This window comes from Sus scrofa, chromosome 5, assembly GCF_000003025.6.
Source record: "Sus scrofa isolate TJ Tabasco breed Duroc chromosome 5, Sscrofa11.1, whole genome shotgun sequence".
NCBI classification, from domain to species: Eukaryota; Metazoa; Chordata; class Mammalia; order Artiodactyla; family Suidae; genus Sus; species Sus scrofa.
Genome location: NC_010447.5, coordinates 62,537,224 through 62,557,742, shown reverse-complemented (window position 1 = coordinate 62,557,742; position 20,519 = coordinate 62,537,224). Strand labels below are relative to the sequence as shown.

At 44.5% G+C, this 20,519-nt stretch overlaps 1 protein-coding gene across 5 annotated transcripts; it reads right to left on the bottom strand.

Moving 5' to 3' along the window:
- M6PR (mannose-6-phosphate receptor, cation dependent) lies at positions 69-19,992 on the bottom strand. 5 transcript variants are annotated; one of them, XM_021092377.1, is made up of 8 exons: positions 11,029-11,535; positions 7,545-7,638; positions 6,291-6,470; positions 5,382-5,548; positions 3,954-4,063; positions 3,522-3,652; positions 2,099-2,225; positions 69-1,650 (listed from the first exon to the last, which is right to left on the bottom strand). In XM_021092377.1, the coding sequence occupies exons 3-8, from the start codon at positions 6,467-6,469 to the stop codon at positions 1,528-1,530; spliced, it is 837 nt and encodes a 278-aa protein (XP_020948036.1). In that variant the 5' UTR covers position 6,470; positions 7,545-7,638; positions 11,029-11,535; the 3' UTR covers positions 69-1,527. The 5 variants fall into 5 exon arrangements, with proteins under 5 accessions (XP_020948036.1, XP_020948037.1, XP_020948039.1 ...); XM_021092378.1 differs by having other exon boundaries at positions 11,424-11,520; XM_021092380.1 differs by lacking the exons at positions 7,545-7,638; positions 11,029-11,535 and adding an exon at positions 19,802-19,992.

Genomic DNA, 20,519 nt, shown 5'->3' with positions numbered 1-20,519 from the left:
TTACTCCATCATTCCAGGGTATTTACCATCTTTCACACAAATGACTAGACCAGCTTTTTTTTTTTTAAAATCTTTTATGTGTTTTTGTACAAAAAAGTGTATTTTTTTCCTGCATTTTTAAAACACCAGGGTATGGGGAGGGATGCAAACAAATAATAACAACAAAAAAAAAAAGCTTTCATAACATTATTTTCCCTGTTTAAAAGAAAAAAAAATTCCAATATTATTTAAAAGTCCAAAGATGAAATAATTTCATGTTCTTCTCTAAAGGCTAAAAAAGGCCCCTGCCTATTGATTCTATCCTCTTGTGTCCAGTGGAGCCACAGTACTCTCCAGTGGCCCAGGCCAACCGTTCCAGAAAGATCAGGCCAGGTTTCTGGGTACATGGCCTAAAGAGAAAGGTGGAAGCATCAGAGGATTAAGAACCTCCCCCCACAGAAACTGTGGGCAAGAAGACACTTCCCTGAGCTGAAAGGAGGGACAGGTGCGGTGGCATCCTGCACCCAGAGCAGAAGATGGCAGAGCCCTAGATGTCCCACTTCTGCTTCCATTCCCTTTCCAGAAGATTTTGGGGGGTTGGAAGTCAAAATGGCATGCCTGTGAAAGAAAGTGCAACATGTTTAGAAATACTGGTAAAGGGAAACATCTTAGGAGTGAGAAAAGCTTTGCCAGCTTTTACTGCAAGTGGGAAAAGAAAGCCATTAAGGAGATCCCACTGCAAGGTAAACAGACTTCCCTTTTCTGGACCTCTGGTAGCACAGGAGGTCAATTTCAATTTCCCTTTCCAACGGACTGGACTTCTGGATTAGGCATTTTGGCTCCAAATGGACCAATCTCTTAAGACTACAATTTAGGGCCAGTTCCAGCTATAGTCACTCCTATGCCAGCAAGTGACGGATGGTACCTTGTAATCCTCTAATTGGGAAATTTCACACTTCCCCATCCTGATCCCAGAGGTGGGAGAATTAGGTCTATGTTATCTCCAGGCTCAGACCAAATGGCAGTACTTGGACAGCAACCAAGCAATCACTGCAAAGTAATTCCAAGCAGCAAGAAATTACATCCAGATTCTCATGGAGACTACTGTAGGGTACAGAGTAACAGCATGAAAGCAACCAACCTTGTATAAATAATGTTTGCTTTTTTTTTTTTTTTTAATTAAAGAAATCCAGTGTCTCAAAAACTTGTGAAAATGTGTTTAAAAAAGAAAGGGTCAGGGAGCCTGCCACACCCTTTTGCTTGGAAGAACTCCTGTTTGTACTTTCTGATACTAAGAGACAGTGCAACCGCCTCTGTCACTGGCCCTATTATCTTTGTCCTGTAAGGGTACCTTGAGGGAAAACAAAATAGGGAACAAAGGAAAGGCATTTCTACTACTGACGAGTGAGTGGCTGCAAACCAAAAGCAAACTGGAAAGCAAGAGCAATATTAAGGGTAAGATGAGAGACTGGAGTGGAGACTGCTTAAGAAATCTGGCTGAGGATGCTTTGGTTTGGGGGCTGAAGAAGCTGGACGTTTAAAGTGCAATCACATCGGTAATAAATGGTCATCCCTTTCTTCTGACTCCTCCCCCAGCTGGTCATCCCCCACACCACGGTATGCAGCAGGCACATTTCGGGGTTTAGATCGGCACACAAAGTCACAACCATCCTGTAGGGAATAATGCAAAGGGAGGAAAAGATAATTTGGAATAAGCAACTTTCAAGTGAGCAAAGTACATTTTACCAAGTCTAAGACTGGTAAGAACTAGTTTTCTCCAGAGATAATAAAGAGACCCCCCGCCCCTTCGCCAAAGCTCCAAGTATCACCCTGAATTGAATTTCGTGAAACAACCGAAAAACTTCTAATTAGGCATCACACTCTCGCCATCTAGGCCCCTTAATAGCTGTACTAGATTCCTAAACCTAAGCCACGATACTGCTCCTCTAGCCAAGTCTTAGCAAGGCTGGACACTAAGATGCTATGCTACTTACTACTTCGTACCAGGGCAACTGTCTTGGTTTGCTGGACAAAGTCCTGTGTCTCAGGCAAACTAGGATGGCTAGTCATTCAAACTTGCACACAGGCCACGGGCTCAGTCAGCTGCACTGTTACTTACTGCGACCAGGTTGCCAAGATCCTGCCAGAAGGCTAAGTGGGGAAACTGCTCTATTCCTTTGGCTCCCACCACCAGTCGCTGGTACAGGAACCCCCCGATGATATAGACAGCGACCAGTGATGCAAACCTATTGAGGGAGAAAGACGTCCACACTCAGAAACCAAGAGACAGTGAAACTCAGATACTCTAGAAAATCTACATTTCATTGCTAGCTGTATCCTAAGCTATGTTCTATAAAAAGGAAGGGAAAAGAGGGATAGTCATGCTGAATGAAAAGAGGGCTAGTAGCTTCCTTAGAGAACCAATGAGGGTCCTGTCAGTCTGAGAAGAGTTAAAGGCTCAGGAAAAAAAATAAGACATAGTGCGTGACTCTGATTTAGGGCCGAGAATAATCACCATTAGATATACAACTCTGTTTCTCCAAAAGTTCTAATAATTGGCGTTCCCGCTGTGGTGCAACGGGATTGGAAGAACTCCTATTTGTATTTTCTGATACTAAGAGACAGTGCAACCACCTCTGCTGTCACTGGCCCTATTATCTCTGTCCAGGATGCCAAGTTTGATCCCTGCCTGGCAGAGTGGGTTAAAGGAGCCAGCATTGTTGCAGCTGTGGCACAGGTTGAAACTGCAGTTCAGAACTGATCCCTGGCCCGGGAACTCCACATGCCTCAAGGTGGCCAAAATAAATAAATAAATAAATAAATAAATAAAAATTCTAATAACCTTGGAATTCTCTTGTAGTGTAGTGGATTAGGGATCCACCACTGTCACTGCATCAGCTTGGGTTGATGTTGTGACATGTGTTTGACCCCTGGCCTGAGAGCTTACATGTGCCACGGGCACTGCCCCTGCCCCTAAGTTCTAACAATCCAACAGGATAGTTTTAACAACTGTCCAGCCCTCCAGAAGGAGGGAAAAAAAACACCTCCAAATGCAAATATTTACTGGGGACGAAACATTCAGTTTCATTTTTTAAGACTTGCAGAGTTTAAAGACGGTTTTTTTTGTTTGTTTGTTTGTTTTTTTTTGTATTTTTGCTGTTTCTTGGGCCGCTCCCGTGGCATATGGAGGTTCCCAGGCTAGGGGTTGACTCGGAGCTGTAGCCACCGGCCTACGCCAGAGCCACAGCAATGCGGGATCCGCGCCGCGTCTGCAACCTACACCACAGCTCACGGCAACGCCGGATCCTTAACCCACTGAGCAAGGCCAGGGACCGAACCCGCAACCTCATGGTTCCTAGTCGGATTCGTTAACCACTGCACCACGACGGGAACTCCTAAAGACGGTTTTTACAAAGCTCTTTCCCCTTTAGTTACAGTATAACACACACACACACACACACACACACACACTATGTATACCAACATACCTCCAAGTAACTGTTGAGTTAAAAAAAAAAGAGGATAAAGGAAAAAGTACTCACGTAACAAGTAAGATAGAACCCACGCTGAGGTGGGAGATCTCCGGGGAACATGCCAGGCTGCTGTCCATCTCAAAGAGGTAGAAACAGTCTTGGACTTTGCCTCGCTCCTCAGACACAGGGTTGAAATTGTCCTGACGATGAGAGGAGAGAACACAACACTGATGTGGTAAAGTGTTTTCTTTCGCCACCTGTCTGGAAAAAAAAAAAAAAAAAAGAACAGACACCCCCGCCCCCCCAACATTTGCTTTCTCCTGGTTCAAAAACCTACTTTCCACGTATGATGGAAGACGGGTGTCTACGACTCAGGGAAAAACTGAACTTGTAGGTTTCTCATTCATCCCAATGATCTTGTTCCCTCAGGACAGCCTCTCCCACCTCAGGGCAGTCCTCGCCTCGCCTCGCCTCGCCTCTCTAGGCCCGGGGGAGCCTCACCGCTAGGGTGTGTCGGTTGCAGGAGATCATCACCACTGCCCGGCGCTGCTCCTTGCCACAGTGATTGTCATATTCATCACCCCCTTTATAGATGAGCATGATCCAATTACCTGAGGCGGGACAAGGAAAATGGAGCTTTGGGCTGGGGGAAAGGCAGAGGCAGACCTGGGCACTGTGGGCGCACGGAACGGAGTTCGATGACATTGGTTTTAATGAAAACAACCCTCATCAGGATGCGCTCTGTGTACTAGAAAGAGCAGCGAAAACCTGCTTCTTTACGATGCTGTGGGTTCCCTTGTTAAGACAACTAAGAATTAGATACTCATACAAGCATCAATCTTGGTTTTCCACACTAAAGGCAGGCAATCAATAGTGCAAATACAATTAGGATCCATACCTTTACCATCACCTGACATCCGTTTGCTGAATACCACACATCAAAAGAAGAGTTTCCATATTATCACTGAGTGGCAAAGGAAAACCAAGATTTTAAATCAGCCACAGTGGAGTTCCCGTCGTGGCACAGCAGAAACGAAATCTGACTAGGAACCATGAGGTTGCAGGTTCGATCCCTGACTTCGCTCAGTGAGTTAAGGATCTGGCGTTGCCGTGAGCTGTGGTGTGGGTCGCAGATGCGATTCGGATCCTGCGTGGCTGTGGCTGGCAGTTGCAGCTCGGATTAGACGCCTAGCCTGGGAACCTCCATTTGCCAAGGGTGTGGCCCTCAAAAGACAAAAATAAATAAATAAATAAATAAATAAATTAGCCACAGATAAATTCAAAGTGGATGATTTTTTAAGACTTCAGGGCATCTCTCCTTCTTTAGTATTTACCATGTTCAAATTTCTTTTGGGAAACATCATTTGATCAATGATCACGTGAGGTGAGTAAGGCAAAGATTCTGCTTCCAGTTTTGCATGTGAGAAAATAAAAAAGGTGAAACAATTTTTCAAAGTCACAGGGCAAGTAAATATCAGCTGGGTCAAATATCCAGTCTTCTGACTGCTAGCCCCACACTCTGGATGTTGCTGTTTTTATTATGTTATTTATGGGAGTGACAATATGAATTCAATTATTTATCTGCTTAAGGGAGGAAAATAAACCACAGTTGCTCACATTCCTTTCCAGAAATATGGTTTTATGACTTGAGAAATATTATCATCGCAGTTCAAGTCGGTGGGGAAATTTTTTGTAGACTGACTGGTTTGCAAAAAAAAGCCTGATCTCACTTTAAAGCAATCACCTACTGTCCTGAGCCTTGGCTGTGGAGGAGCCGTGGCACTAAGTGCCCTGTGGTTTATAGGCATCTCAAGTGTGCTGAACCATGCATAACCATATGATACACCCGAGAGACTGCGAAGGGCTGAGACATACAGGATTATCAGAGGGATTGACTTGGGATCAATTAATCAATAGGGAGAATCTTACTTCCATTGAAGACGTGAGTCTCGTTGAGTCTCCCCACTACTGTCTCCTTCCCATTACTTTTGTTGATCTGCACCAGGCCTGCCCCAGAGCTGTGGTTGCCAGCTTCTCGGCACACCCGGAACATGTACATATACGTGTCTGAGCCCTGGCCCACGGTGCTCTCAAAGCTGTGAAAAGTGAGGAGAGGAGGAAGAGGAGGGTTAGGGCCACAGGCTTTAGGAAGGGCAGCCTCCTTTGTTAAACAACAACAAAAAGGGTGCATTCAGTTTCTTTATCTGATGTCACAGCTAAATGTCACAGTGACACGCACATCTGCTGCATCGTGACCCAGACAGACCACCCTAATTGCTGATGATGACTGATTAAAACACAGCCCCCGAGGCAGCTAATATTCTACAGATTTCTAGAACAATTGCTCTAGACTATTCTAAAGCACTACCTACTACTTCCCCATGAATAAGGGTTTGTGTTCATGAGGTATGCCCTACATCCGGAAAGATTATCCTCAGATCTGTATACCTGAACTCTCCTGACCCTTAAGATGAGGGACATGGGCCTAAATATGTTCATCTGATACTTCCTAAAGCCGAACCGTATCGAGCTCTCACATAATCCTTTTGAATTCCCACAAGCTGGTCTCTCGGATCCAGCCTTAGAAACAGCTACTCTTCTGCCCAAGGTCCAGCGCGCTGCTGCTTCTCAACTCTGCGCTGAGCCTGTGCTCACACCACCAAGGAAAGCAAGCTACCACGGCCAAATAAGACCGATGCTGTTCAAGCGCAGATTTAGAAGGTCTCTCAGAGGTTACGATACACGTGTCCCGTCCACATTTGGTAGTAATACTAAAATAAAACCAGTAAGAAGAGGAAAAGACTCTTTCATAAGCCCTTTAGGATTCTTCTCATTTACCTTTTGTTAAACAGTGGTTTCAGCCTCTTCAGTAGAGCCAACTCTTTCTCGGACTCTTTACCCTTTTCTCCCACCAGGTCGCATGTTTTTTCTTCTGCCTGCCAGGACCCTCTCACTGCCACGGCCAGGAGCAGCAGCAGGGGCAGACCAGTCCTCCAGGAGCTGTCGACGGGGACCATCCTTTGGGGAGGGGGCGGGGGGAGGGGAGGGAGAGAGGAAGAAATAAAGCATATGAATGTGTAATGAATGAACGGCGTGTTTTTTTGTTGTTGTTGTTTTTTAACCTTGTGATCTGTCACCCACCACCTATTATTTCACACTAGCCAGCTGTCTTCATTATTATGAAGTTGGGCTCTATTTTCTTATCTCTATTTCAAGTTCTTTCTTTCCCATTTTTAAAATATTCAGAACTGGATTTATAAGTCTCTGGGTTTCTCGTCATTGTTTGAAAACTTATTATTATTTTTTTTGCCATTTCTAGGGCCACTCCTGTGGCATATGGAGGTTCCCAGGCTACAGGATAGAGGTCTCATCGGAGCTGTAGCCGCCGGCCTATGCCAGAGCCACAGCAACGCGGGATCCGAGCCGCGTCTGCGACCTACACCACAGCTCACGGCAATGCCGGATCCTTAACCCACTGAGCAAGGCCATGGATTGAACCTGCAACCTCATGGTTCCTAGTTGGATTCGTTAACCACTGAGCCATGACAGGAACTCCTTAAAACTTATTTTACAAGCCTCTTTGAGAGTTCCTGTCGTGGCTCAGCTGAAATGAATCTGACTAGTATCCATCAGGATGCAGGTTCAATCCCTGGCCTCACTGAGTGGGTTAAGGATCTGGCATTGCCATGAGGTGTGGTATAAGTCAGAGACACACGGCTCAGATCTGGCATGGCTGTAGCTGTGGTGTAGGCTGGCAGCTACAGCTCCGATTAGACCCCTAGCCTGGGAACCTCCATGTACTGCAGGTGCAGCCCTAAAAAAAAAAAAAAGTAAGTTCCTCTTGTGGCTTAGCAGTGATGAGCCTAAATAATATCCGTATCCATGAGGATGTGGGGTTAGATCCCTGGCTTTGCTCAGTTTCTTGGTCTCCATCAGCAGGTTAAGGATCTGGCGTTGCTGTGAGCTGTGGTATAGGCTGGCAGCTGTAACTCTGATTTGACCCCTAGCCTGGGAACTTCCATATGCTGCAGGCATGGCCCTAAAAAGAAAGCCTCTTCCTAGATGCTTCTCTTGCTTGACGCCATTGCTCACCTCCTGTCCTTCCTGTGCCCCTTTCATGTGCGTTCAAAGAAGACAGCATTGGCCTTGGTGAAGAGCTGGTATCCACGGATTGTTTTTGAGATTTCTGCAAGGTGTGCATAAAATGAGAATATCTACCTCTAAGCTCCATTGGGAGAAAGACACAGTTTTGGTCTTAGAAACTGTCAGAAGAACCAATCAATGACCTAGAGAGTACTTAGGTGTCACCAATGAACAGTAATTTGATTATGCAAAAAGTACAAGATTCTCTGGCATATGCAACAAGTAGCTTTTAATATTTCTGTGCCAAGAGCACCTGTGTCAGCAAACTTGTGTCTGTGTATGTTTTACACAGATATATATCACTTCCAGTCTAATTCATAGGTAAGTCCTTCAGAACAAACTATGGGGCTGAGCAGAGGGAAAGGAAAGAAAAAGAATTCCTTAATTACGACAACCTGGTGGAGACATCCTTGCCTCTTTACCATTTGGTAAGAAATTAGTCTGACACGTCTCATTATTTAAGTTTAATATTAGTTCATAAATTATGCTTAAACCAGCGGCCTTCCCTAAGATAATACTCAAATTACAATTAACACTTGATAAGGGCTAGTTGGAAGTTTTATTAAGATGGAGGAGTTCCCTGGTGGTCTAGGGGTTAAGTACCAGATGTTGTCACTGCTGTGGCCTGGTTTACTGCTGTTCTCCCACCCCCAAAGAATGATGTAAAAGTAGAGAAAGAGACATGAATACTTTGGGCCCTAGATCCTTTTTTTTGGGGTCTTTTTGTCTTTTCCAGGGCTGCACCTGTAGCATACGGGAGTTCCCAGGCTAGGAGTCTAATCAGAGCTGTAGTCCCAGGCCTACGCCACAGCCACAGCAACGCGGGATCTAAGTCGCGTCTGCGACCTACACCACAGCCCACAGCAACGCCAGATCCTTAACCCACTGAGCAAGGCTAGGGTATCGAACCCGCAAACTCATGGCTCCTAGTCGGATTCCTTAATCACTGAGCCATGATGGGAACTCCCCCTAAATCCTTATTTAACAGTCTGCGTTCATATTCACCATAAGAAAGATGGGGACAAACACAGCCACAACACCTAAAACTTGACATCTATCTCTTGTAATTATTCAATCATTTAACTGACAGGAAGAACCAGAGTTCCTGTTGTGGCTCAGTGGGTTAAGAATCTGACACAGTGTCCGTGAGGACTTGGGTTTGATCCCCAGCCTGGTTCAGCAGGTTAAGGATCTGGCATTGTGGTGGCTATGGAGTGGGCCAGCAGCTGCAGCTCTGATCTGACCCTAGCTGGGAACTTTCATATGCTGCAGGTGCCACCCTAAAAAGAAAAAAAGAAAAGAAAAAAAAAAAAAAGATAGGAAGAACGAAATTCACTCAGTCAAAATAAGTGGTTTGAGGAAGTATTCCAAAACCCATCTCAGGCTCTACAAGCCAAAAAATCTCAAGTTTCTAGATTTCCATTAAGTTTAGTTGTCTTTCTACCTTCCAACTGCCCAAAAGCTCTTGGGAATCAACTTACTTTACAATTTAGCAAATTCAATTTATCAGCTGCCTGTACTGCTCTATGAATGGAAACTGTGGTTCTGTTTCCCAAACTCACAGTTCGAGACATTTAACACAAACTAATTAAAACCTTACAACAACCCTCTGTAATAGACAATTATCATTCTTATTTTACAGATGAGAAAACGAGACACAGCTAGCAGAGTGAACCAGATCGTCTAGTTCTGAGCTCAAGGTCTGCACTTAACCATTATGTGTACATCTCCTTTCACAGTAATTTTCTGGGGGATCAGAGCAGGCAGAAAAGCTTTGCTTTCTTTTTGACCAAAAAAGAAGGGGAAGTGACCCCTCACACGGTTCACTGAATAAGAGGTGAAATAAAGGACCCAGACCTCAACTCCTACCTTCCCTAAATTAACTCACTGCTCAACACACAACCTGACCAGCTGACTAAGGTGAAGTAAGAGACTCTTTTTTATTAGATTATGCATGCCATTTTCCTTATATTCTCTCAGGACTCAATTTGAAATTTCCACATTCTGGGCTTTCAAGATTCTTCTTTCCAGAGCCCGTTTTCTGGAAGGATGCTCACACAGAAGGGTGTGTGCTTTGGCTTCAAAGTTAATTCCTTACCTGTTAACAGCGATGATTCCTTTTCCCAAATTAGAACAAAGACTCTCACGAAACTGGGAAAAGACGAAGGGCTAAACATCCCAGCAGTCAGTATTTCTTCTCTCTTTCCTGCTTAAGGTCTGGCTATGTTTGAGCTGCATCTCTTTGATTCACTGGCACACACTCTAAGTGCTTTATCTAGTGTTTGTTAATCTTCACAACCCAGAAAAGCAGGTTTAATTTCTCCCATCTTACAGATGAGGAAACTGATTCTTACAGAGCTTATGTTACTTGCCTTAGGTTATACAAGTATTAAACATGTATGAAGTTACTGAGGCAACTTGAATGACTCATAGCATAAAGACATTGGCTGGAAATTTTCTGATAAATACAGGAAAGCAAAAATGGATTAGGCAAAGTATGAAATCCAAGGGCTGGGTAGTCCCTTTTTAACCTACTACAAGGAGGTCCCAAGGTCCAAGAGTTTGTAATGGATACTTTGGAAACAAGTGGCAGGACTTAAAGATTCTGAAAAATCCCCTCCAGTTTTCCTATTCTATAACGATAGATCATTTGGTTAAAGCTTAAGAAATTCTTCAATGGGATGACTAATGACTAAGCGAGGAACTGGGAGGCACTTTATATCACTGGGCCTCTGTACCACCCATCCCTTCTCTCACTCCTTAAGACTAGCCATGAACAGTTTCCGTTTTCGAATAGAATTTCTACTTTCTCTTCTGTGGCCCACTTCTGATGTGGCAGGCCTTATCTCTTGTCTCCAGCAGCCCACACTTCTAGAAAGGCAACCCTAATTAGTCAACTACCCAAAGCCGAAAAGCCTTAGGGAAGTAGACCTATAGCTCAAGGGCGGAACCTCCTGACAGAGGAACACAAATCCTCTACCAGCTACTCTTTACATTATATACTCATCCCCCTCAAACTTCTGCCAGGGTTTCAGACATTTTCGTCCCGTCTAGTCTCCTGATTTTCCAACTGCTTAGGGCCATGTCCTCTACAAATGATGCCACTTTACCTCCCTCCACGATGCAGACTAAAATCCTTCTACAGGTATCTGAACGCATCTTGAACCGCTTCCGGACTTAGTGACCTTCCTTTCCCTGCCTTCCAAACACGTAAATTCCCTCCCCCGTCTTGGAAGTCCTTTCTCCTTCACTCCCTTCGGGTCTCTGTGACTCCTCAACCTCAGCCTCCACCTTTCTGCCCTCGGACCCCTTAGCCGGACTGTGGGGCTAGAACCCCCTCCAAGGGAGACTTAGCGATCCCGGCTCCTGTCACAGCCACGAGGGTTGAGCGTTCTCCAGCCCCCTCCTCCACCTCCACGCCCCTTATACTCACGTGTCACGGGCAAAGCGAGTAGCCAAAGCTCAGTATCCCCGGCCGAATATCTGCCTGCGCCTGGGAGACAGAGCCAGCAAGGGGCCGGCTGCAGACCCCGATCCCAGAGCTCGTGGCAGAGCCAGCGTCCCCCAGGGCGCCTCGCTGAGCTCCACTCCGGGAACCGGAAACAGGAAGCGCCGAGCGGCCGCTGGGCAACCGCTCCTCCCACTAGACCCCGCGGCATGTGACCGCAGTACCATTTGGCCCCTTTCCCCTTCCCGGCCTCTCAGCTCATCCCGGACGCTGATTGGCCAGGGTCGTGGGCCTTAGGCGCCTCCCTCGCCGTATTAATTCCGATCCTTGTCGAGATGTACAAATTCAGTTCCACCTTTTCGGATCTCCTTTCTACTAACCGGTCCGAATCCCGCCTCTCGGACTCTCGGCTCCGGCCCCCGTCTCGCGGGGCCACGCGGGGGTCACGCGGGGTCACGTGCCCGGCTCGCTCCAGGGTAGGTCAGACCGGACAGGGCACGTGAGGGCGGCGGCGGAAGCGGAAATGTGGGGCGGGCCTCGTCGCCCAAGCTCCGGTGGGAATTGTAGTTCTGACGCGGTGTTTCCTCCGCCTGCTGTTGCCCCAGAACGCAGGCCGCCGGAAGGGGACGCTGGTTCGCCGTGTGCCGGCCGGAGTCGCGCTGTCTCCAACACCTGTGGAGAGTGCCTGAATCATGGTCATCCGGGCTTTCTTAACGTTACGTTTGTTCTCTGCGTCCCGTCTCCGGTTTAGAACCTTGAGGTGTAATGGTCACTGTTATAGTTGTCACCCTCCGGCCTCCTGGCATTTTTCGTGAGAAACACTTCGCAACCAATTCTATTCGTCCAAGCAGCTCAGTTTCGGTCTTTGCGCCTTTGTCAAGATCCTTCGTGATGTCCTTCCCGTCTGGCATCCTAGCCGCGTGTTGAAAGTCCTTCTCGTTCTTAGAACTCGGTTCAGATGCTGCTGCTCCGTGGACTCCTGGATGCACTGCCTCCAGCTGGGATCCTTCCTTCAAGTGCCCGCTGGGTGCTGTACCTGGCTTTAGCCTCCTTTCCTTCTACTTTGATTCCACCGTTGCATTTGCGGGTACCTCCTCCTGTCTTCGCCCATGGGGGCTGGGTTTTGAGTCGTCCTACAGTGTTTTGAATCGGATAATAATAGAAGCTAACACTTGCTTAGCCCTATGGTGCCTGGCACTGTTGTTAAGTGCTACAAACGAGTATCAGTTCATTTAATCTGTATACTGACCTTGTTGAAGAAGTATCTTATCACCATTTTACAGATGACTAAATTAAAGCTGGTAGGGGCTAAGTGGTTTACACTGGGCTCCACAGCTATTTTTTTTTAAAAAACTTTCTTTTTATTAAGGTATAATTGATTTCGATGTGCCAGTTTCTGCTGTACAGCACAAGGACTCAGTTATATGTGTCCTTTAAAAATATTCTTTTCCATGATGGTCTATCTCAGGAAACTGGATATGGTTCCCTGTGCTATACAGTAATACTTTGTTGTTTATCCATCGTAAATGTGATAGTTTGCATCTACTAACCCCAAACTCTCAGTCTATCACACTCTCCCACCCACTCCCAACCTCCACCCCAGGCGCCACAGCTGTTAAGTTCTGAGTCGGTATTCAGGCACCATAATTTAGGGATAAGTTAGTTATGTGGGTATACAGATTGCAGAGTCATACACTCCAGCACCAGATTATACTGACTGTATAGAATCCTGCATCTGTTCATTCACTGCTACATTCTGTTTAGGCTAGGCGCTGTATCTGGGTTGGGGTTGGATGTGTTCTTGAGAAAAAAAATAAGTAAGAAAATGGAAAGGTGAGTTTCTTTCTAATAATGAAAGTAATTTATAATCGGAAAGCACTGAGAACTGCAAAATAAAAATCTGTAAACCCACCACGATATTGTGTATTTCCTCTGGATGTTATTCCTTCCTCTAAATTGTTTATTACCAAATAATTCTCCACATCATTAAATTTACAAATAAACTTTTTAATAGTTGCATAATATTTAGGAGTTTGCATTGCCGTTAGCATTAGGCATTTAAGTAATTTCTGTTCACTTGTCTTTATCAATTCATTCAACAAATATTTACTGAGCACTTACACTGTTACAGGCTTTGGGGATACAGCAGGGAAAAACGACCAAAATCCCTTTAACAATGAGCTTTCGTTGTAAAACTGATGTTTATTTGTTGGTGAATTCTACTTTTCACGTTTCAGAAGTGTTCCTCTGGGTCATTGCCTAGAGTGCCTTGGGCTAGAGGGGGAGAGTGTGCATATTGGAGGTGGGGAAAGGTCCAGAAATGCAACTGAGCAGGTGGAAAAACGTTTTCCGTGGGTCTGGAAGTGATCGAGATCTTCCCTTTCCATCCAGTTGCGAATCACATGGGTCACTCCCTGCTTCTCAGCCTTCAGTGCCAGTTCTGGGAGCTCAGGGTGTCAGAACTGATCTCCAAGATTCTTATTGGGGGCAGAAGTTGAAAGGAGTTGTCATTTTTGGTTTCTCTGCTCTGCCTCTAGCCTCAGCATTAACAAGGATGCTGCCCACACTCTACCCACATCCACACCCTTCCCCTACACACAAATTGTTTACTTCGTTTAGAAAGTAAACAGATGTTGAAGATGCCTGCTTAGTATCTGCAGAAAAGGGGAGGATGCTTTGAAGAGCTAGGTATTCTGAATCCCTGCTTCAATCAATTCATTGCTTTGACGATTGCCCCAGACCTGCTCTTTGGCGATGCTGAGGTGGGAGCTTTGTTGGGAATGCCTTTTAAAACTCTCAGCAGCTTGGAGTTCCCACCGTGGCTCATCAGAAACAAATCTGACTAGTGTCCATGAGGATGCAGATTTGATCGCTGGCCTGGCTCAGTGGGTTAAGGATCTGAGGTTACTGTGAGTGGCTCAGATCTGGCATTGCTGTGGTGGTGGCAGAGGCCAGCGGGTTACAGCTCTGATTTGACCCCTAGCCTGGGAACCTCCATTTGCAGCAAGTGGTGTGGCCCGAAAAGACAAAACAAAACAAAACACCTCTCAACAGCTTTGTTCTGCATGAGTTTTGTGTTACAGGTTTTGCTCTTGTTTCGCTGTCAAATACATCCTATTTACTCACCTTTTCTGATCTGTTCAGGAATCTTTTGAACTTTGTTGGTAATTTCTCAGTCCTGTTATGCATATATTCAATTTGCCATCTCGAAGCAGAATTCTTTCTTTTCTTTCTTTTTTTTTTTTTTTTTTTTTTGCTTTTTAGGGCCACACCCGGGGCATGGGGAGGTTCCCAGGCTAGGGGTCGAATCAGAGCTGTAGCCCCCGGCCTACACCAGAGCCACAGCAGCGCAGGATCCGAGCTGCATCTGCAACCTACACTACAGCTCACGGCAACGCCGGATCCTTAACCCACTGACCAAGGCCAGGGATTGAACCTGCAACCTCATGGTTCCTAGTCGGATTCGTTAACCACTGAGCCACGACGGGAACTCCTCAATAAATATTCTTTATAATTACTTCCCTTTCCCAACCACATAACCTAAGCCAGAGTCACACACTGCTGTTGGTCATTTTTCTTTATCTTTTTGATTTTGAAATTTCGAAAAGTACAAGTCTCTCATTTTGGAGATTGTCTCTTGTTTTGGGTTTATCTGGTGTTGCCTCATGAGTACATTTAGGTATGCATTTCTTTCTTTCTTTCTTTTTTTTTTTTTTTGGCTTTTTTTGCTATTTCTTGGGCCGCTCCTGCGGCATATGGAGGTTCCCAGACCAGGGGTCAAATCAGAGCTGTAGCCACCGGCCTACACCAGAGCCACAGCAACACGGGATCCGAGCTGCATCTGCAACCTACACCACAGCTCACGGCAACGCTGGATCGTTAACCCACTGAGCAAGGGCAGGGACCGAACCCGCAACCTCATGGTTCCTAGTCGGATTTGTTAACCACTGCGCCACGACAGGAACTCCTGCATTTCTTGATAGGGCTGAGAGAGAATGATGTGTCCTTGTATCAGTCAGGATCTAATTACAAGATACCGCGTGAGCGATTTTAAGGAAAAATTTAGTATAAAGAATTGTTTTTTAGTAAGAAAAAAAAATCAATTACTAAAAGGGATAAGAGAGCACTCCAATATATATACAAGTTGTACAGAAGTAGGACCTAAACAATGCAGCTACTACCTCAAGGGCTGAAGATCAGTTAACAAGGAAGCAGCTTAGAAACTTAAAGGAAGTGCTGCCTTTCCAACCACAGGGGAAAAGGTCAGACCTCTGAAGAAAGGGTGTGGTTCCTGTCACAGGAACATGCAGTCACTGAGGAGGTGACAAAAAGATTGCTGGAGGATATGGGTCACTGTTGAACTGGCAGTGGGAACCTATTCATGGTGGCTTCTTTGTCCTTTTGACTTGTTCCTATCATTTTTTGAGAAGTTCTTTACTTTTGGGCACGTAGATGTTCCATGTGGATCATACTTTTCTTCTTCTTCTTTTTTGCTTTTTAGGGCCGCACCTGGGGCATATGGAGGTTCCCAGGTCAGGGGTCGAATTGGAGTTACAGCTGCGACCTATACCACAGCCACAGCAATGCAGGATCCGGGACGCATCTGGGACCTACACCACAGCTCATGGCGACACCAGATCCTCAGCCCACTGAGCAAGGCCAGGGATCGAACCTGCAACCTCGTGGTTCCTAGTCAGATTTGTTTCTGCTGTGCCACAATGGGAACTCCTGTATCATACTTTTCTTATCCTAGAATCAGTTATATCTCAAAGAAGGCCTGGTTCCTTTTAGTGGAGAAAAGTATTGGGAAACCAAGATATGACTACCGGGTGTGTTTATTACTACTTGTGTGTCATTACTTGGTCCCTCTCAGCAGATAGTTAGGAAATCTATATACCTCTTCAAGAGTGGGGAATCATGAGTTCCCACTGTGGCACAGGAGAAAAGAATCTGACTAGGAACCATGAGGTTGTGGGTTCGATCCCTGGCCCCTCTCAGTGGGTTAAAGATCTGGTGTTGCCGAGAGCTGTGGTGTAGGTCACAGACTCGGCTCGGATCCTGCGTTGCTGTGGTTCTGGTGTAGGCTGGCAGCTGTAGCTCCAATTAGACCCCTAGCCTGGGAACCTCCATATGCTGCGAGTCCGGCCCTAAAAAGCCAAAAAAAAAAAAAAAAAAAATGGTGGGGAATATGGTGGGGAGTCAGCTCCCACCATATTCAATACATTATATGTTTTTTTCACACCTGAGAAATTACAGGAAGTAGTTTTACAGCTGGCAAAGCAAGCCTACTAATTAGAAGTCAATGTTCGTTTAAACTTTTATTTTTTTGTTGTGGGGTAAAATATAAATCATGAAATTCATAACTCTTAAGTATACAGTGCAGTGAGTCTTGACAAATGTGTCATAACCATAACCACCCTCAAATCATTTCGCAGATTTTCATCACCCAAGAAAATTTCCTCATACCCTTTTTCCAGTCATTTCTCCTAGTCCTAGAGGCAACTATTGCTCTGAAATTTTCACCATAGATTAATTTTGTCTATTCTAGAATTTCATAGAAAGCTGAGTTATGTACCATGTTTGGTTTCTTTCACTCAGTGTAAAGTCCATAAGTTTCTGTGTTGCACATATCTGAAGCAGGGTTGGTATGTTATTATTTTTTCGCTGGATAGTAATACATTGTACGGATATTTTGTGACTTGTTTTTCTGTTCTTTTTGATGGGTGAATAGGTTGTATCTATGTTTTCTTTTAAGAAGCTTTATAGTTTTAGCTTTTATGTCTGTAATCACCTTTGAATTAATTTTTTCATGTGGTCAAGGTCAGTTTTTTTTTTTTTTTTTTTTAACATGGATATATTGGTCTTCCAGTAACATTTGTTGACTTTTCTTTCTCCCTTAACTTGCTTTGGAGCTTTTTTAAAAATCAGTTGAGGAGTTCCCGTCGTGGCGCAGTGGTTGACGAATCCGACTAGGAACCATGAGGTTGCGGGTTCGGTCCCTGCCCTTGCTCAGTGGGTTAACGATCCGGCGTTGCCGTGAGCTGTGGTGTAGGTTGCAGACGCGGCTCGGATCCCGCGTTGCTGTGGCTCTGGCGTAGGCCGGTGGCTACGGCTCCGATTTGACCCCTAGCCTGGGAACCTCCATATGCCGCGGGAGCGGCCAAGAAATAGCAACAACAACAACAACAAAAGACAAAAGACAAAAGACAAAAAAAAAAAAAAAAAAAAATCAGTTGACTGTATAAATGTGGTACTGTTTCTGGACTTAATTGTGTTCCATTGATGTCTTCATTAATTATTATGCCATGGGCACACTGTCTTTTTTTTTTTTTTTTTTTTTTTGCTTTTTTTGTCTTTTTGTGGCTGCACCTGCGGCATATGGAGGTTCCCAGGCTAGGGGTCGAATTGGAGCTGTAGCCACCAACCTACACCCCAGCCACAGCAATGCCAGATCCTTAACCCATGGAGCAATGCCAGGGTTAGAACCTGTGTCCTCATGGACACTAGGCAGGTTTGTTTCCGATGAGCTATGATGGGAACTCCAGCACACTGTCTTGATTGTTCTAGTTTTATAAGTCTTGAAATAAGGTAGTGTGGGAGTTCCCGTCGTGGCGCAGTGGTTAACGAATCCGACTAGGAACCATGAGGTTGCGGGTTCGGTCCCTGCCCTTGCTCAGTGGGTTAACGATCTGGCGTTGCCGTGAGCTGTGGTGTAGGTTGCAGACGCGGCTCGGATCCCGCGTTGCTGTGGCTCTGGTGTAGGCCGGTGGCTACAGCTCCAATTCAACCCCTAGCCTGGGAACCTCCATATGCCGCGGGAGCGGCCCAAGAAATAGCAACAACAACAACAAAACAACAACAAAAAAGACAAAAGACAAAAAAAAAAAAAAAAAAATGAAATAAGGTAGTGTGAATTGTCCTTGATTTTTCCAAGATTGTTTTGGCTCTTCTTGCATTTCTGTATATATATTTAGGATCAACCTGTCAATTTGTATTTTAAAAAATCTTGCTGAAATTATAATTGGGAAAATGTGAGTCTATAGGAAAATCTGAGGAAAATTGACATTTTAACAATGTTGAATTTTACAATCCACAGAAGATGATGCAACTGTTTATTTATGTCCTATCTAATTTCTTTTAGGAATGTTTTATAGTTTTCGGTATATAGGTCTTATATGTCATTTGTTACATTTGTTTCTAAGTACTTATGTTTTTTGATGCTTTTCTAAATGAAATTATTGTGAAAATTTTATTTTACAAATGTTTGCTGGTAGTATATAGAAATACAATTGATTTTTATATTTTGACCTGTATCCTATAACCTTGCTAAATTTACTTATTTTGGCAGTTGCTTCTTTCTTTTGAACTTCTGGCCATATTGGTGTAACTAGAACTGAATTGTTTCTTTTATCTTAAACAATTGGAAGACTGGAAAATATATGAAACGGTGGTTTTCAGATACTGGATAACAGGCAGCACTGGATGGTAATTCCTTTTTTTTTTTGCCTTTTATAGGGCCACTCCCTCGGAGTATGGAGGTTCCCAGGCTAGGGGTCTAATCAGAGTTACAGCTGCCGGCCTACGCCAGAGCCACAGCAACATGGGATCTGAGCTGCGTCTGTGACTTACATCACAGCTCACGGGAATGCCGGATCCTTGACCCACTGAGTGAGGCCAGGGATCGAACCCGCAACCTCGTGGTTCCTAGTCATATTCGTTAACCACTGAGCCACGATGGGAACTCTGGTAATTCCTGAGAGAAGGGAAATAGGGGAGTCCAGAGTTGCCCCTGCTTACTAATCTTGTCAAATAGCAAGCCTCAGAAGAATCAGTTACTTGTACCAAGTAACTGAACTGTGTCCACTGACAAAAGCCAACAATTTTTAAAAGAACTCAACACAATCGGGCACCAACAACATAAAATTCACAATATCTGGCATCCAGCAAAAGATTACCAGGCATTCCAAGGAGGCAAATATAACCCCTAACAGGGAGAAAAATCAGTCATTCAAAACTGAACCAGAAATGACAGGAGAGAATTTGCCAAAAAGATGTTAAAATAGCTGTTTCAAATACACTTTCATATGTTCAGTAGATAGAGGGAAACTAAACATGATGAAGAGAAAAAGGCAAGATATTTTAAAAATAACCCTCACTACACTTCTACAAATGAGAAATACAGCATCTGAAATAGTGCAATGAAAATATATTGATGGAATCTGCAGTAGATTAGAAACTGCAGAAGAAAAGTTTAGTTAACTTGGAGACATATCATTAGAAAATATCCAAAGTAAATGCATGGAGAAAAAAGACCCTCCCTCTACCACCTCCCAAAACCAAGAAAACCAGAGCTTCAGTTACTTATGGTACATTATCAAGCAGTCTAACATATTTATAATGGAAGATTCAGAAAGAAGACAGAGAACATATTGGCTAAAAGCAGTGATAAAGGGATCATTTTAAAAGCAGCCAGAGGGGGAAAAAAAAAAAAAAAAAAGAGTGGCCTACATCAAAACTATGCAAGCCAGACGAAAGTAGACACTTTTGAAGGGCTTTTGTAGGAGTGGAGAACCCTGTCAATCTAGAATTGTATTATGTACAATAATACCTTTAAAAAAATCAATGTTTTAACTTCTAAATATCTAGGAATTTTCTAGACTTTTTTGTTATTGATCCCACTATGATCATAGAACATATCTGTAAAATTTTAATATATTGAAATTTATTAAAATATATTATTATCCAAAATATAACTTACTTGAATGTTCCATTTACACTTGAAAGTCACGCATATTGTTGGAGTTCCTGTCGTGGCTCAGTGGTTAACGAATCCGACTAGGAACCATGAAGTTGCAGGTTTGATCCCTGGCCTTGCTCAGTGGGTTAAGGATCCGGCGTGGCCTGAGCTGCGGTGTAGGTTGCAGACACAGCTCGGACCCCAAGTTGCTGTGGCTCTGGCATAGGCCGGTGGCTATAGCTCCAATTGGACCCCTAACCTGGGAACCTCCGTATGCCGCAGGAGCGGCCCAAGAAATGGCAAAAAGACAAAAAAAAAAAAAAAAAAAAAAAAAAAAAGTCATGCATATTGTGTAATTGTTTGATGTCATTTTGTTGGGTAAACTTCAGTTAGGTCAAGGTGGTTGATAGCATTGTTTAGATCTTCTTTTTTTTTTTTTTTTTTTTTGCTTTTCAGGTCTGCAGGTGTATGTGGAAATTCCTAGGCTAGGGGTCAAATCGGAGCTACATCTGCCAGCCTACTCCGCAGCCACAGCAACTTGGAATCCAAGCCGTGTCACAGCCTATAGCAACACCTGCACCTATACCACAAGTCACAGCAATGCTGGATCCTTAACCTACTGAGCAAGGCCAGGGATTGAACCCTCATCCTCCTGGATACTAGTTGGGTTTATTTCTGCTGAGCCGCAAAGGGAACTCCAGATCTTTTATATTCTTAACTGATTTTTAAAAAAATTTTG